Here is a 19,440-nt window from a genome sequence, read left to right as displayed (position 1 = left end):
ATTTCAAACATTTTCTATAGTAATTTGAATATTTTTATCAATATCATGTATATCGGTTTATGTGAAAGTTATTTAGAATGTTCTGTATGCCTGGTTTCATATTATGTGAAGAAAATGGTGCTGAGCAAGTTTTAATACCTGAAATTTGTTTCTGACTTGTTTTGAGAAGTTTGCACATTTTGGGATGAACCACTCCAGTATATTCCACCAGCATCTAAACAAGTGCCTTAAGTCATTTTAGCTAAGCCATTTTTAATCTCATGCCCCTTCAGTATGCTTTTACTGACCTCATGTCTGTTTAGATATGCCACTTTTGGCAGCTTGTCCTTTAGACATGCCACTTCTGACACCATGTCTCTTGTTCATATCTAGTACAAAGGTATATACACACATATTGATCTACAACATGTAAAAGCTTTCTCTTTAAAAAAGATAGAAATCCACTCAAAATGCTTATACATTTGCATTATACATACAGTTGCACTGAAGCCGTTAAATTTACATCAACTGACCCGCCAATGTTTTCAAAACTCAGTTTTACTTCTTCATTCAATAGCCACATTTAGAATGGGAGCAGAAAACTGAGGTATAAATTGAAACAGAAATATAACTTTGTTGTAAAATAGATCTGCAAATTTAAGGTAGTAGGGTTCAATTCAGGAATGATTAAGTTGGCCAGAAACAATATTAGAAGGCATTATGTCTCGTACCACTATTGTTCTGAAGAGTTTACCTCAGAATAGGTAGTTTGAGTGTTAGCTGACGTTGATGATGATGGTGATGACAGCTGAAGCTGAACGCTTTGGAGCTCTCAAGCTCAGCCAGCAATTTTGACTTTCCCAGTAGACTATTTTTATCACAAGCTTTTACCTTCTTTACTTTTCCAAGATCTTCTATGGTTAAACAGTTTCATACAAAATGAAAACTCATAAAAACACAGATTCAGAAAACAATTGAAATATTGAATCTTTTGAAAAACAACAGTTAAACAGACACAGGCTATTTATGAAAATGGATAGGCCCTAATTCCAAAGACTTGCTCACAGTGTAACTGACCACTTACACTGACAGCAGGCTGAGATCCAAACCTCTCAGCTTTTTGATAGAAGTTCTGCTGTCTCTTCAGTAAGAATTTACAGAACTGGAAACTTAAAATAGCCAGCTACATGCAGTATGTACTATTATGACTAAGTATTGTAAAAGCTTGTCGCAAACTGTCCTTTGCAAAAAGATGAATGCCCACCTGTTAAGAATTACAATAAGGGATTACAATTTTGAAGTTTTACTGGGATCATTTTTGGCACCATGCAAGGCGCAGGCCATGGAAAGTTATCATTAGAACCTGCTTGAGAAACAATTGGATGGGAAATCGCATATTCACTCCCGGTCTGGCCCCCATGTCTCTGATGGACAGATGTCGACAATAAGTAGTTTAATCCCCAACTAACATACCCTGCACATACACACACACACACACACACACACACACACACACACACACACACAACCTTTAGCTACCTCTTTATTAACATACCCACTGTATAGACATCCAAGGAACTCTGGGACAAAGCGGGGTTGGGTTGTATGGATAGGTTTGTAAAGAACCCTGTGGTCATTAGCCTAGTAGAAACCTATGAACCTATGAGTAGTCTTGGTCATGTTGTTTCCAGACAGAGAGTGAAAAAGAATATTAGATTGTGAGATGCATAGCCATCTATGAGCAAGTCATCACAAGTGTTATATACTCTCCATTTAATCATAAAGTTTAAAAAAAGAAAAAAAGTGATGAATCTTGATTCAGGAGTGCAGACTTTGAAAAAGTGTAGCAGTGCTTCAGATATGTTGCAGCAACAGGACATAATTATGCCAACTGTTAGGCATTTAGTGCAGAGACTATGTGCTATTAATGGACTGATTCTTATGGTACAGGATTGGATTTCCTCAGCCTTAATTTGCCTACTATGTGAACCTGAGCAAGTCACTTAACCAGACAGTGCTGTGGGGCAATTGGAAAACTGGGCTAGGCTCCTCAATGCTCTCCTGGACGAGGTGCCTAGTAACTATTGACAAATCTATGAACCTTTGGTGTAGAACAGCAATGGAATGGGGATAGTAAACTTATGTAAATGCATCAAAAATAAAGAAAACAACGAATATACCATTTAAAGAAATTGGAGAGGAAGAAGGAAGAGGAGGGTTTGCAACTACCAGACTAAAGACACTAACTTTAGTCCAGACATAAGAAAGACCTCTTCATGAAAGGTCTTTCTTATGCTATCACATGAGTTGATGGACTTTCAAGAAATTATGAAATGATGGTGGAAAGACTACTGTTGAGAGTGAAGCTTGGTGCATAAAATGGGCAGACAGACTGGATGGACAGTTTGTCTTTCTTGCCATGTTTCTTATATTGTTATGTAGTGTAATACAAGACAGTACTGAAAGAAGAAGACAATTTGCAGCGCAAGTTAAAGGAAATTGAAGAAGCACTCAGGAAAACGATGACCCAAACTTAGAAGAGGACAGCCAGTTCAGTCAAGAATGGAGATAAACCTGGTTATGGACACAGAAGGAATAAAGGAATGCAAAAGGAGGGACAGCAAAAAAGCAGGACTACTATTCACAAAGGAAGAAATGGAAATGTATGGACTACGTCTATAACTCAACCTCTAAGAAGAAGAAGTCTGGACAAAGCCAAAAATAATTGGCAGGGGGATAAAGGCCCAAAATCAGAGACAGATTTTAAATATTGCTCTTGTAAACATAGTAAGCTGCTAAAATAAGATGTTTTGGATTATCATGCATTTTTCTAAAGGATATGAAGTCTGAAACTCAAGTGTATATCATTATTTACTGAATTCAATTCTAAATTATTTGCAAGAAAACCACACACTTTATGTGGAGGAAACCAAATATATGAGGCAAAAATCTGGACATTTGAGAGGTATGACTCCATCCAGTAAACGTGTTTATAATAGAAGTATGATTCCACTCTCTTCTCTGATGAAGGATTTGCAAAATTTGAAAAACTGAACACAGAAGAGGAGAACTGTTTATTCGCAATGGTGAAAGAACTGTTGATAAGCGTATAGCAGGCTCTGTGTACTCATCTAAGTACAGTTTTTGTTTTCACTTCAAATTACAATTATAATTGATTACATTTCAGGCTATTAACATGGATCTGTGCACAGCCTACTTAGACATAGGATTGCTGATTGAAAAACGACCTATTTTACGACAGCTGCAGACATAAAACTTGAAATTGTTTCTGTTTTTCTTTTAGAGACAGAGGCAGCATTTGAAGAACTGTGTACTGTGCTGTATGTAGAGTAACTGGAGGAGGGTGTGGTAAGATATGAAGGTTATGAATAAAGTATCACTATTTACCCTGAAAAACTTCATTGAGGAGGAGGAGGAGAGTAATGTTTCTAAAAGAGGCAGAGGCACATACATGATTCCTTAAAAAAAGTGGGAGCAAGACAGGGACTGGATACTACTTTACCAGTCTGACATTAATCATAAAGGAATCAAGAAACCACACTGAAGAAAGTGTATTTTACAGTTAGCAAAGGCAGGAATAGAACCTAAGACAACATGGATTCACTACAGCAAGGTGAAGAACAGAACGTTAATGTTGATTTTCAACTAGATAGCCAAGATGTTAGGTCAAAAGGGAGCAGTAGAAACTGCTTAGTTAGAACTGCAGAGGATATCTTGTACATTATCACACAGTAAGTGAATACATTAGAACTGGATGACAGTGTGGGCACAGGACTGCCTAGGCAGTAAGGTAGAGGGAGGCAAAGTATTCAAATGAAATTAATCCTGAATGTTGGCTATGACAGGGTTGGCCATTTTCAGCTATACGTTATGTGAGCTTTTTTCTCAAATGACTAAATAATATACAACCCCGATTCATTGATAGTCATGATAAAGGGAGGAATGTAAAATGAGGATGGTACAATGAATCTAAAGGAGTAAAAGCAGCATCAATGAGGAGTTCCAGCCATAAGGATTACTCCTAATATCAGCACAATTCCACAGTTATTCTGGTCAGCATTATGAAGCCACAGGAGAATATAGCTGCATTTCTGTGTATGTATATGCACATAAAAACTCTGCTGTACCATAAGTGGGAGAGTTTGGAACTTGCCCTGGTATATATAATGGGAGTAGACAAGTGTCCCATTAACTCTGCTGAATGTCCAGATTACCCCAGTATAATTTATCACTTTTCCTTCTCTGTCCTTATCCAGTCTTTCTGCTATATTACACTCTCATGAATCCTTTTGCTGACATACATTGTACTATACTGTATAGAATGCCATTCAAGGGACATACTGCCTGTCTGTAGAAAGTACTTTCTTGACACTTTTCACTTATCAACCTTATTTTTCCTTCACCTTGTCCTTTCTTAACTCCCGCTCCATAACTGAGCCACAATGATAACTGACCCTTTGCTTTAGAGTGTGCCTGCCCAGTGCTTTCAGCCTTTCTTCACACTTCAGAATCTCCCTTTGCCACCTGTCTTAGCTGTCCTCCTAGGAACATTGTCCAACAGCTTGATGTTCCTTTTTTCAACAGCTCTCACACTATATGCATCATCCCCAACATAGCTGTAATGGCACCAGCACTTTGCAAGAATAATATGTGCTTCACTTGAATCAGCCCCCTCAGAGTGTAGTGACCATTTTATTGGCTTATTCATAGCCTACTCACACTGTGTTGCCTGGTTAAGCTTAGGGATAATCTACATACACATCTTTTTCCTACTGAGTTTTTGCAGATTGTTGTATCTATCCTTCAGATTTTTTTCAAAATATTCTCATTTTCAATTTATCACATTCAATTTTTTGTTGCCAAATGTCTGTTAAACATGATAGTTTTGACAGGTGACAGTGAAAGTTTCTTCCTGGTCCCATTCCCACCTACCAACCACTCCAAAACGCATAAGAAGTGCATGTGCACATACACAGATAATATCCTATGATTCATTTTACTGGACAATTGTTTCTGAGAGATTAAACATGATTGGAGCTAGAGGATCTGTGCTTAGGTTGCAGTGAGGCTACTTCCTCACTGTCTAAACTTTTGTAGGTCATTACAGCTCCAGTAACATCCAGCCTACCTCCAGCTTATTAAACGTATTAGAAGTAAAGACCCTAATGTACATTCCAGCTTATTAAAAGTATTGGAAATAAAGACCCCAATGTACATTAAGTGCTACATATCATCCGATTTAAAATTACCAATTTGGACTGTTATTCCTGACTTATAACTGTAATTAAGAAAAAATAGATTAATTTGTTCTGTATATGCTGAAAAAAAGGACTCATCTCAGGCATGTCAGCTTCCTGCATGTTGCCAATGTTTATTTCATGGGTAAATACTATGTGCACCTCTAGGCTTGCAGCAGTAAATAAAGCTACTTTTGGCATCTGATATGCACTGATGATTAATTATTCTTTATTCTGCAGTTCTAGGGAAAATCCGAAGTGCAGTGGGCAGTGCTCAGCTCCTTATGTCCCAGAAATTCCAGCAGTTTCGAGACTTGTGTGAGGAGAACCTGGTAAGTGCTATTCATCTGCCACTAAAATAACTGATATCAGATGCAACTGTAGGTGTGTGTGTGTGTGTGTGTGTGTGTGTGTGTGTGTGTGTGTGTGTGTGTGTGTGTTATACACAGTAAATATTAGTAATGATGTGATTGTAGTTTTCAATAATCTGCCCATATTGCTGTCAGAATATATAATACAGCTACAGGAAGATTCACTGATTTGCAGGATAACACTTGTATAACTCTACACAAACCACAATAAAATAAACACCATATCAGTCTGGGCTGAAGTAAATGTACTTTTCAATTAATCTTATAAGTTGGGCAGATGTCTGTGTAGGTTGATGCACATGTACATGTGATGCTCTATTCAATGTATCCTTGAATTCATTCAGTGCTTTTGATCCTGTTGCCTCTTAAGGAAGATATAAAAATAAATATTGAAAGATTCTGATCCCAGAGCTGACCACTGTCTTATACCATTCATTATGAGAATTCATTTGAGTAAGCTCCATTTACAGTAGTCACCCATTACTTCTTGTCTGAGCGATCTTATACCTATGCAATTGTGCTGACCCACCCAAGTCTTGCTTTAGTTTACTCACTGACCTTGCTTGTTTGACAAGATGAGTTCTACTGCCCTTTCTAACCTATTTGAACAACTGTGTTAGAGTTTTTTCTTACATGATATTCCTGGACTTTATCCTTGGGCCTTGGTATTCTAAAATTCATTCTTCCTGTAACAATGTTTATGATTTCATCATTTTTCTTATATTAGTGGTGAAATACTTGCTCTCATGAAATATTTCAGACTCAAAAAAATCAAAGCAGCCTTGAGGTGTTATTGCTCAGTGCCAGGAGCCCAAACAAGAAACTCCACTCCCTACAAGCTGTCCTCACTATGGACAATGTAGACATCTATGCAGTTACTGAGACTTAGTTTAAAGCTATAAAAAGTTTTCTGGTAGTGGAAGGCTACCTCCCACACATTTAGACCAACAGCAGTACAGACAGGGGATAAAGGTGGTAGTGTTTTATCTACATTAGCAGTAAGTACAACTCCAGGTTGGTCAAACACGATGATGCCCTGGAGTTCATCTATGTACAAGTCTCCATAGACAAGGTTCCTTACCATGTCCTGGCCAGATGCAGGTCACCCTGTATGACCCATGAAGCTCACAAGTCTTACCTAGATCTACTAGAGTTGCTTACCAGCCAACTGAATACTCTATTCATGGGAGATTGTAACTACCCCTGTATAGACTGGGAAACATACAGTGCCTGGAACTCTCAGACACAACATTTCCTGGACTTTATCGACACAAACACCCTGAATCAAACATACTGGATCTAGTGTACACTAACATGGGAGAGAGGTGCCCCCCCCCCCCCCCGTGCCACATCCACATTGGTGAGGTCAAACCACAAAGCTATCGCCTTCAAAATAAAAATCAACCAAGAAAGCACAACTTAACCCATAATAGTTAGGAACTATTCTAAAGCAAACTACATCCTATTAAGTGACAGTTTGTTAAAATGCACTGCTCCTCCAAACCCTGAGAACACAGCTGTCTATACAGAATTATTTACAAAAAAACTATACAAACAGGTAAATGGCTGATCTGAGGCTGTTGTACCTACCAGAAGCAATCCCAGATCTAACAACAAAAAGAAAACTCACTGTTGGATTCATTACCTTAATAAGGTATATTACAAAAGAAAAAAAAAGTCATGGCCAAAATCAGGAATAGCAACTCATACAGACACAAGATCTCTCTGAATGATTCAACTGAACAAGAAACTAAAAAGTCTGTTATAGTCCACCAAGGTCAATTATGAGGTCAGGATAGCTTCCCAAGCAAATCACAAGGCCTTCTTCAGCTATGTCAAGAACATTAAGTATAGCACTCTGTCGTGTGCAGAGCTGATGGTAAATGGCACAATCTTCACTGACCAGGGTGGCATAGCGAACCTACTGGCTGACAAACTTAGTTCTAACGTCAACCCCCATCCCACCAACTATCTCCGGTGAAAATCCTTGTAGCATATCCTCCCCGATTATCAACAGGGAGCATGTCCTGGTGGTCCTCACTAAGGCCAAAAATACCGCTTCAATGGGTGCAGACAACATCCCCTGGTTGCCTCCTAAATAGCCTAACATATGACCTAATATGACCACTTCAGACACTGTTCAGCTACAACCTCAAAACAGATTACACGCCAGGTGAATGGAGGGCCACAATGGCCGTCCCTCTTCATAAGGGTGACCCATCAACTGACCCTAGAAACTACAGACCCCTCAGTCTGACAAGTCTAATATGCGAAGCCATGGATTGAATTATCATGGAAATGATTGGCGAGGACATTGGCAATCTACAGACATTGGACCCATCCCAGTTTGTCTTTGTTAAGGGAAGATCTTGAATACTCAACCTGGTAGACTTCTTTGAGGGGTAACCAAGGCTATGGGTGAGGAGAAAACAGTGCATTTCACCTACCATGACAGCTAAGGTGTTCGATACAATACCCCACTCAGATACTGTTGAGAAACTCTCAGAACTAGGTATAAACCCCTACATGATTCACTTGATTGTTGGCTGGCTCACAGACAGGAACCAAGAAGTTAGGATATGTGAAACCACCTCCACCAGAAGACTGATCACAAGCAAAGTATCCCAGGGCTCCATGCTGGGCACACTCCTGTTCGGTATTTACTTCTTGGAAGTCAAGCCTAATGTCAAAGGCCTCTGACTCACAAAGTTTACAGATGACTGTAAATTGGGAGCTATCATAGATTCCCTCATGACACCAACATCCTACAAAAGGGCCTAACACAAACAAATGACTGGTGCCAAAGTCACAGATTAAAACAATGCAAAGAAATGCATTATAGTGCCCTTTGGGAAATCATTCACCCAAACTAATTACTCCATCGATAAAACACTCCTAAGAGTTGACCCGATAGCTAGGGATCTGGGAACATATGTAGACAGTAATCTGGCCTTCGACTAACATTTATCCAACATAGTAAAAAAACACGTTCTATATCATTCATCTCATAAGTAAGGGTATGGCATCCAGGTTCAAGGAAGTTATAGTATCACTCTACTAGGCCCATATCAGACCCATCATTAAGTACAATGACCCCTTTAGCATGAATTTAACCAGACACGTTGTCGCCTCACAGTAAGACGCTGTCCGGTTCGATTCTCAGCTAGAGCGTCTTCTGCGTGGAGACATGCGTGAATGGGCGTACCTTCGTTGAAGGTTGTGCGTCAGAGCTGGTAACTCGGCATGTAAAAATCAGCTACCAATCATTAGCGGACCGGAGTTCCGCTGTGGCGACCCCTAACCAGGAAAAGCCGAAAGACACAAACAAACTTACAATGGTTGGAATGCCCTCTAAGGTTCTTCACCAGTCGAATCCAGGATATGAATACCCTGTCCTCCACAGATCATCTTAGTATCTCTGTACTCAGTCTCCTCCTACAGATTACTGAGAGTCAATCTATACCTAGCATATAAGGCATCCTCATACCCAGTTCTAATGGATCTTTTCTGCATCCACAAAACAAACAGCACCAGAAACACTAGACCCACGGACCAGAAATTTGTCTGCAACATGAATAGAACATGCTGGATAGACTGATATGTATCACAGTGGATCCCTGAATTATGGAATAAACTCCACAGCTACATGACGCAGAGCTCATACCTAACCTTATTCAAATGAAACCTTGATCATTGTATGGGAAATCACAAATTCACCCCCGGTCTGGTCCTCATGTCTCTGATGGACAGGGGTTGACAGTATGGAATCCCAACTAACATACCCCCTCCTGCAACTAAACCCTTTGCTACTTCTTTACTAACATGCCCCACCTTATAGGCATTCAAGGAACTCAGGGGCAAAACTGGGTTGGTTTGTACAGCTGGGCTTGTAAAGGTCATTAAACTAACATAAACCTTTGATTCTATTCTTAGTAGCATATTTCCATTTTTAGTTTTTTAGTCTTCATTTGGTCTGTTCACAGCCACAAAATTATTACAAAATATTTATGTTCGGTATGGTGCAGTGGTAGCATTGTTGCCTCACAGCAAGAGGTTCTCCCGTTCGATTTTCGGCTGGAGTGCGGGGAGTGCCTTCTGTGTGGAGTCTGCATGATCACCCCTGCGGTTGGGTGGGCGTTCGAAAGACATGCATAAATGGGCATGCCTTCGTTGAAGGTTGGACGTCAAGCTGGCACCTCGGCGTTCGTGAAAATCTACTGCCAATAATTAGCGGACCAGAGATCCGCTGTGGTGACCCCTAAAAGCCGAAAGACAAACATTTTCACACCTGAAAAATCAGGAAATAATTCACACAAGAACTGCTACGGTACCATCTGGAGGCTGTTACAACATTGTTTTAGAAATTAGGCGTAGCCATAAATTACAAGATCCAGCCTTCTTTCTTCACAAACATTGAACTTCCTGGCTGCTGTCTGTTCACTTGGAAGTGATTTTTACTCAAGAAAAGATATAGGAGAGTCAGGACATTATGTGGGAAATCTCTTCACTGTCAATAATATCATCAGGTCAGTACCTCAGGGGTCTGGGTAATACATCAAGCTGCATTCTGATGGTTACCCATGCAAGGCTTTGCATATGGAGCCCACAATGGGTTTACTGAAGAATGTTTAGAACTAAGCAACAAACTGTATAGCTGCTGTCATTCTTTTACTGATTTTTGTAAAGAGGGAATTATTTTTATGACACAATCCTCTGAACATAAAGGGACATCACTTCTGTCCCTTTTTCCTTGCAATATTTCATGACAAACAATTCAGACTATGTAATGGACACCATTTCAATGACCTCCCTGTACAGAAATACTGGTCTCTATTTGAAATGTTTTTTTCAAATTATCTTGAAAAAGGTTAGAGCTGTTACAGGTAATCTGGAGTATTTTCAGTACAATTTTCATCCATGGCACTGCAGGTCAATATAAGGTCTTGTCAGCTGTGAATTTTTCCACAAATGCAGTCTATCTTTCACAACACCAAATATTGCCTGGCAAAATGTGTAACTTGACAGATGGTTTTAGTACAGCAATGACAACTGAGCACTGCAGTTTTTCAGCAGATTATAAACCACTGAAGGACACCCAAAGTAGATTTGTTTCCTAGCTATCAAAATGCTCAGCTTCCCAGATTTTGCATCCTCATTTCAGTATAACGGATCCTGGAAAATACTTCTTACTTTAGATTCAAGATCTAATGCATGCATTCCTTCCACTTTGATTAATTCAGAAAGTGATTTTCAATACCACACAGGACAGAGTAAAACTGAGTCTTGAGTTTTAGCATAGCCATGCAAATGCAGCTCTCTGCTTGTCCAGTTCAGCTCACAGCCACGTCTTCAAATGCCTCTGAATAAGTTGCTGTTAGTTGAATAATAAAGACAAGTTACTACATTCCTGCCCTTCACATTGAAAAATAAGATACTGCCATAAATTGTCTTTTTTCCTAAGGACTGTTAAAAATTTTGAATGAACTCACGTAGAAGAAGTTTGTGCTTTTGGCATCATCACAGTGGCTTAACTGCCAAGTTCCAAGGCTATTAAGTTACTTTAGTTATGCGGTTAGCTTTGTTGCCTCACAGCAAGAAGCTCTCCAGTTCGATCCTCGGCTGGGGTGCCTTCTGTGCGGAGTCTGCATGTCCTCCCTGTGGTCGCATGGGTTTTCTCCGGGTGCTCCGGTTTCCTCCCACATCCCAAAGACATGCTGTAGGTGGATTGGACACTCTAAATTGGCCCTAGGTGTGAGTGCATGTGTGTGTGTGCCTTCTGTGGAAGGCTGGGCTGGCAACTTGACACTGTAAAACTCCTCTGCCAATCATGAGCGGACAAGGTGATCCGCTGTGGCGACCCCTAACCGGGAAAAGCCGAAAGAAGAAGTCATGCAAAGTACATGTTTTACCAATATAAGGATGCATTCCTTCTGTCCATCAAGTGGCTGCAGCTAGTCTTTCTCTTACGATTCTCTTTAAAGTTGTTCTACTCCTCAGGCCTCCAAAACTAAAAACATATTTCACTGTCCTGGGACTTGAGTTTATGGTGGAAAATCTGGATTGCTTTCCACCTAAACCTCCACATTCAGCTAGGCTGCAGTGACTTTGGGGAGAACAATCTTCAGACTGCAAACATTAATGTGTAACCACTCTTAACACAGTCTTTCACAGGAGAAGGTGCTGTTGAAGACTCATTATTTTATGCTACAGATTGTCTTGCAGCTCCATTGAATCGATCTACGCAGCTATTAGCTTTTTAGTATAAATAATGCTGGAGCGAATGTATTGCATACCTTGAACGTCCACAAATTGTTGAAATATTATGCAGCAAGGACTCGTTTAAAAAATGTTAAATTGGCTTGCCCACTCTATTGTATTTTATAATGATAAATCAAGATAGAAACAGCATCATGGACTATAACCACACTAATCATTGGAGTCTAGAAGTTCATTCTGTTGTATGACATTTTGGTATATCTTTGTTACATAAATTTATGTAATTATCCATCTCGCAGGGGTTAACAACCTACTGTTCGTTATTCTACCCAAGTGTTATGATTTTCTGCTACTGTGATCCTCTCTAAACTAAGATAATACAGTTGTATCAGGTAATCACCATAACAGCAGATTATTTCGTAAAGGTTATTGTAGTACCAATGCTATCTTCCATCCTTCCCCTTGCTGTATGAAGTTACTGCCATCTGTTCTACTAGCTATTTTCCACAATATGTTCGCTTCACAAGTTTAAGAGAAGTTTCTGTAGTTATCTTGCAATGCTAATCAGATTTATCTGCCAGAGACAAACTGTCCCCATGGTTTTTTTTGGATTTAAAGAACTGAATAGAGCACATGACAATCCTGTATGTACCATGTGTTGTTGATACCTGTTTTGATAACAAGACTATCAGAATTCACTGGGAAAAAGGACAGCTACTAAAAATGTCCAGACCTTCACAGTTTCACTGCAAGTAAAGCAGTGTTATGATTTACTGTTGCAGTGATCTTGCCTCAAAGATCTATTGCTGTGGTGTGTATCTCACACAACTGTACCTACCCCCACCTTAACTTCATGTCTGTTAGAACCTTCTTGATATACTACCCCATTTTGTAAAAAATCTGCCGTACTGAAGTCCAGATCTCTCTGTTTTGTTTGTTTTAAAGTAAAATATGTAGATGGAAAGAGTCATTTAGACACTTTGGCTGATTTTGACTTGTAGTACCGCCTTAGGATCTTGAACGGTTGTGTTCAGTCCTGCATGCCTTTTTGCTGCTGCCTACTGTGGAAAAGTCTTTTGGAACCTAACAACTGCCCTGAACACTGCCCTGTAGCAGCTTTATTTATTTATTGTTTTTAACAGTGTTATTGGACTGCTAGAAGACCACTTTCAGCCTCAACCCAGTCCGAACTCCAGTCATGACAAAAGCACAAGAATACAATATCAGAATAACAATGAAAAAAATTTAAAATGAGTTTTTTTACAGGTAATACATAAGCAAACAACAGGTAATACAGAAGCAATTACCAGTACGTAAAATAAAAAAGTACATATTAAAAACAGGTCTATATTAGAACATCGACTTTTTAAAATGTCGAATGTTCTAATATCGACCCCTATTTAGCGAATGCTGACAATATCAAACATGCAGATTAGCAAATGTTTTCCCAGGGAAAAAATTTGCTATTCCGACACACATACACACAACACAAACACACCAAACAAACAGCAATTCACACACATACACCTAAAATCCTATATCTAACCCTACACTAAACTGTACACACACCAATAGCTATCCACTTACCTTAACCCTAACCCTAAGGTCCGTCACTATCGCACACGCGCCTCACCCGCGCCCTAACCCTAACTCACCTACCCCACACCTTAACCCTCATGTCCACACAATCGTACACTTACCTGATCCCGACCCGTAACTTTCCACCACAGTGCTGAACATAGCAAAGCCACAGGAACGGCCAACCAAATTCCTTCCCTAGGAAGAAATTCTGTGTTCCATAGCTTCGCTATTTTCAGCATTCGCTGAATAAGGGTCGATATTAGAACATTCAAAGTTGTGAAACTTCGATGTTCTAATATAGACACATTAAATGCAGCAGTTATAAAAATTTTAAGTCAGAGGTAAAAAAATAAGCAAATTATTACAATGTAAGGATACAAGGCAGATTGATTAAAAATCCAAGTTAGTCTCTGAAATGTAATATTTAATTCTCCAGAAGAATCCTGATTTACAAATGCAGCTATTAACTTACCCTTTACATTGTTAGAGTACAGCTGTAATCCCAACCAAACATGGGATATCATGGCAGCATTAGTTATCAACACCCTGAAATGTGTATCAATTGCTTAATAAACACATTTTATCATAATATCCCCCAATTTGCTCCAAGGTAGTTAAGTCTATGCTTTTTGCTTTACATTCGTGTCTGGAAGTGACTGCAGTGAACATTTTATCTGCTGTAAAATGACTAGATGGCTTTCTGATAGTGTACCATGAGTGTAAGGTAACTCCAGGGGGTGTAAGCAGCAGAGCAGCAGAGGTATGTAGTATTTTAACTGTTCTGGTTACCACTCTGGATTCTTTGTCAGAAGAAAGCAGTGGTATAGTCACTTTTTTTCTTTTTGGTTTGGCTTTATTGGCCTGAAATTGTCCATTAAAATGATGAAACAAGTCATGGGCATTCAGAATCGCCAATTAGCTAAAACACCTGATGTTCATCAGAGTCATTTGCATATATCCCATGTGCCTCTGATACAAGGGGGTTGGGAGGTCACTCAGTGGAAGCTGTAGCTTTGCTGGAGTTTTCATTTTGTTTTTACTGATTGGTTTTTCAGTGACCTTCTCACTTATTGTTTTAGTTTTCTTCAGTCAGTAGAAATGTCTGTAAAAGCTGAGTCTGTTTTTCTGTTTTCTGTCCAGGTCAGGTCTGTCTAATGGAGCTGCTTTCTTGACAGCAGGGTTTATAATGCTTTCAAATGACCAGATAAGGGGCTAGGACTTCTCAGGTTGGGACAGTCCCCTTATACTACCATTGTATTTCCTCACTGAATTCATGGGCTTTGCTTTCAATCGAATCAGCAGCTAAATCCTTTGCCTGAGTGAGTAACACATGCACATTTATTTGTCACACACCTATACCCAGAGATTTGCTGAGCCATGCAAGTGGGGGTAGAACTTAAAGCAAAACATCCCTGATTGGATAACATCTGAATCATAAATAGTCCCCGCTATACTAGGAATAAATGGTCATAGTTGTGGTGGTGGTTCAGATGGTAAGCACACAATGGAGACAAAAAGCATATCAAAAAAGATATCTCCATTTCAACCCCATGACTGTCACAGTTGCTAATATTTTGCACAGTACATCCGTATCATCCAGTTCAACCCCATCACTGTCAGAGTTGCTAATATTTTGTACAGTACATCCGTATCACAAAGCCTTAGTCATGGATTTTGTACAGTACATCCGTATCACAAAGCCTTGGTCATGGATTTTGTACAGTACATCCGTATCACAAAGCCTTGGTCATGGATTTTGTACAGTACATCCATATCACAAAGCCTTGGTCATGGATTTTGTACAGTACATCCATATCACAAAGCCTTGGTCATGGATTTTGTACAGTACATCCGTATCACAAAGCCTTGGTCATGGATTTTGTACAGTACATCCGTATCACAAAGCCTTGGTCATGGATTTTGTACAGTACATCCGTATCACAAAGCCTTGGTCATGGATTTTGTACAGTACATCCGTATCATAAAGCCTTGGTCATGGATTTTGTACAGTACATCAGTATCACAAAACCTTGGTCATGGATTTTGTACAGTACATCCGTATCACAAAGCCTTGGTCATGGATTTTGTACAGTACATCCGTATCACAAAACCTTGGTCATGGATTTTGTACAGTACATCTGTATCACAAAGCCTTGGTCATGGATTTTGTACAGTACATCCATATCACAAAGCCTTGGTCATGGATTTTGTACAGTACATTCGTATCACAAAGCCTTGGTCATGGATTTTGTACAGTACATCCATATCACAAAGCCTTGGTCATGGATTTTGTACAGTACATCCGTATCACAAAGCCTTGGTCATGGATTTTGTACAGTACATCTGTATCACAAAGCCTTGGTCATGGATTTTGTACAGTACATCCGTATCACAAAGCCTTGGTCATGGATCATTTTTGCTGTAATTTGTAGTCATAACTTACAGTATGCATTTCCTTCATTCATTGAGAAATATTTGCTGAAAACAGAAAAGTAAAAAGTAAATATTGTTTTGGTAACCACTCTGAAGCAATTTTGAATTACCCACTTGCAGCAAACAGTATGCATTCAAGGCTTCCCACTTTCAGTGCTTTGTGACTTGTTACAGGGCAAGATGTTTCACTCAGTCTGATATCTTGTCAGAGGACCACCTCAGAGAACTTTCAATTAATCACTAATAGTTGTTTCCAGAGGAAGTCATGGATACGCTCAGCTAAAAATTTTTAGCAAAATGCAAAGGCTTTCAACTCAAACCATTCCAGAAAGCTTGGAATATTTTATTGTTCTGTGCCTCAAGTTTTGTACTAGAGACTGTGTCTATTTTTTGGTATTTAATTTTTTCAATTAAAATAATTATCCCCAGTTCTCTGCCATATATTTTACAGTCGCATTTGTCCAGACTGTTTCAGTGTGTCATATTTTTTCTTTGAATTCCAAGTGTTTTTTGTTTATTCTTCCTTTCTGTCAGTGTATCCTACCATATAGCCGAGAATTAGAGCTAAATATTTTCATAGAGCAATCTTGTTTCCTATGGTCCTTAACAAAATGTTTCCCTTGCTTATGAGCTGAACTTTGTTACTGAAATTATTATTTATTTTTTTTTAACAGTTTTATTGATTTTGATTATAATGAAAACAATCACATAGACATATGTAAGATAATTTACATTATAGATTTACAAATTGATAACATATTTAAAGCATTTAAATATGAATATACGAATAACAAAGCAAACAAACTTAAAGTATGTACATAGACATCCAGTATTTATACATTAACATACACTATAACCTTCCTTTTGTAACTTGTTCTCATGAATGACAAGGAAAGTCCATTACCTTTATGCAAAATGATAATTTTTTTCGAACATATTTTGTAAGTTAACCCATAAATGATATTCATATGTCTTTCTAGATGTTCTAAAGGTTATGGTGCTTATCTGTAAATGACTAACTTCTTTTAATAAATTAGTAAACTCAGAGAATGTAGGAGGATGTTTTGAAATCCAATTTTTTGTTATGATCTTTCTAGCCACTGCCAATATAGTCCATAGTAATGAGTATTTGGTTTTCCTAACACATTATGGAACAGGTGTATTAAATATGATTAATGATTTATTCAATATGAAGTTGTCTGAAAAAAGTGCATGTAAAAAGTCATTTACTTTATTCCAAAATATATTTAAGGTTGGACAGTCAAACATATGTGTCCAGTTAATACCTACATTAGAGTTGCATCTATTACAGATGTTCTGTTTTTTATTAATTTTGTCCATTATTTGTGGTGTATAAAAGGATCTATTCATGAATCTCCATGTGTAAATCTTCCATGTCAGAGAAAATGATGTTTTCCCAGCTGATTGTAGCATATTAACCTTATCTTGCTCACTTGGGTAATTATGAGTAATTAAACTATAATAACTCCAGTAGTTATGTGTGCAAGAAAATATTTCTTCTCTTAAAAGACTTAAAAGTCTATAAATAAAGGAGAGACTATCTGAATATGTATGCTGGTGTAATAATGTTGATTGAAGAAATTGTAATAATATCCTGGTGTCTTGTTGCTAGTTGGTGAAGCTAATTTCAGCTTATTATCAAGATATAGTATAAGTGTTTGTTGTTATTGAAATTCTGATGTTGCGCACTTTTTCTTTGTGTTGTTCATGTGCATGCTATCACTCCTGTTGTTCCCTAGCTGGCCCATCTGTTCCAACTTGGGGCAAGAGCCAATAACAAGAAATCATGATACAGCCAGTCAGGAGGGTTTTTTCTGATCTTGTATTTCCCACCCCCATGTCAGCTGACATTCCACAGTGCTGAGCATTGACCAGAATAATGAACACTTCTGAGAATGTGTCAGTTCTGACTAGAGTGCCTTTGTGTAATGCCTGCTAAAAAAGCAGATACAGGTCTTTATTTCCAATAGAAGCCAGCACTATGATGAAACATTTGGTCATCACTGACCCTTGCTAGCCAAAGCCTGGGTCAAGAGTGATGGTAAATGCAATGCATATGGACAGTTTAGCACAACCAATCAACCAGACAAGGATGAGAGATCAGGAGTGATCCCAAGACCTTGGAAATATGAGGCAGAGATCTTAATACTGAACAATTGTGTTGTTCTCATGGCATAGTCTTCTACATGGACAGGGTTTCTTTGAGGAAAAAAAATCATTATTTCATGATGGAAGTACTTTGTGATCTTTCTATAAACTAAGATATCCAGCTACTTGAACAGTAAAATAGGTGTGGAAGAATTTCTCACGTACTGAATGTCCACAGCCATCTCAGATATGATTAATAGCACAACAGGTAGTGTACTTGCTTTTGATGCAGAAGGCTGTGGGTTCTACTCCCACAGAGATGCATTGCTGATACTGTACTATGTTGTAAAGTGGGTGGATGCTGCAGTCCTTTTGGGGTTGGGAAGGTGGCCTAATGGTTAAGGTGTTTGCCTTACAAACACAAGGTGCAGGGTTTGAGTCTCGCAAGGGATAATTGGCTAGGCTTAAAAATGGCTCGCAAGGGTAGTTTTATATATATATATGTACACAGACACACACACACACACACACACACACACACTCTGTTGGCTCGGTGGCAGAGATGGTAGCATTGTCACCTCACAGCAAGAGGTTTTCTGATTTAATTCTTGGTGGGGGTGCCTTTTATGTGTAGTCTGCATGTCCTCCCTGAATTTGTTTGGATTTACTGCAGGAGCTCTGGTTCCTCACACATTCCAAAGACATGCTGTACGTGAACTGAACACTATATTTGCAGTACGTGTGAGTACATAAGTGTGTGTGTGTGTGTGTGTGTGTGTGTGTGTGTGTGTGTGTGTGTATGTATGTATGTGTCTGTAGTATGGAAAAATGACTGTGGCAGGGCATACACACACAAATTAATCAAAATGGACAACTCTGTGAAATTTTCCCCTTTCCTCAATATTAGTCTGACTTTGGTGGTGTTATATTTAGGTTCTAATGGATGATCCTGACGTTATACCACTTTGACAGGGAGCACGTTTGATGAACACTGCCTTCAATAAGTTTTTCTGGATCATAACAGAAGCATACACAGAATGGAGGGTCAAGTTAAAAAGGAGAGAATACTTGATAGCTGGCTAAGTGAAGTTTTCCAAGGACACTTTTCAGTCTTGACCTGGGCAACAAATAACTCAGCTGACTACAGGATAAAGCTTATGTTGAGGAAGATACTGCTTTTGGTAATAGCTCAGGTGGATGTAAAAGCTCTTATCACACTTATCAAAAAAAGAGTAGGGAAAGTTCCCCAGTGCCCTAACTAAATCTCCTCTAGTTAGCATAAATACCATCTCAGGTCTCCGCTGAAAAGAGGACACTGGCCTTGTGGGAATAACCCAGTCAACAAGGAATAAGTATGTAAAAAAATAAACAAATAAATAAATGTATAGAAATGGATGCAGTAAAAATAGTTTACCTTTGCCAGTAAAGGAGGTATATTTATTTTCCTATTTTGGATCACTTTTAAGCCAATATAAATAATGACCTGTGATTGG

At 38.8% G+C, this 19,440-nt stretch overlaps 1 protein-coding gene across 3 annotated transcripts in view; it reads left to right on the top strand.

Annotated features, from left to right (window-relative positions):
- The window catches only part of DLGAP1 (DLG associated protein 1), a 5,750,587-nt gene that overhangs the window by 5,618,662 nt on the left and 112,485 nt on the right, over window positions 1–19,440 (top strand). For all 3 annotated transcript variants that reach the window (XM_044065573.1, XM_044065572.1, XM_044065574.1), the window contains one exon: window positions 5,478–5,569. In XM_044065573.1, the coding sequence (XP_043921508.1) occupies window positions 5,478–5,569 (92 nt within the window). The remainder of the gene's footprint in view (window positions 1–5,477; window positions 5,570–19,440) is intronic.

This window comes from Protopterus annectens, chromosome 3.part0, assembly GCF_019279795.1.
Source record: "Protopterus annectens isolate FY-2018-M chromosome 3.part0, PAN1.0, whole genome shotgun sequence".
NCBI classification, from domain to species: Eukaryota; Metazoa; Chordata; order Ceratodontiformes; family Protopteridae; genus Protopterus; species Protopterus annectens.
Note: the sequence above shows the minus strand (reverse complement) of the source record. Positions and strands in the feature narration are given on the sequence as shown.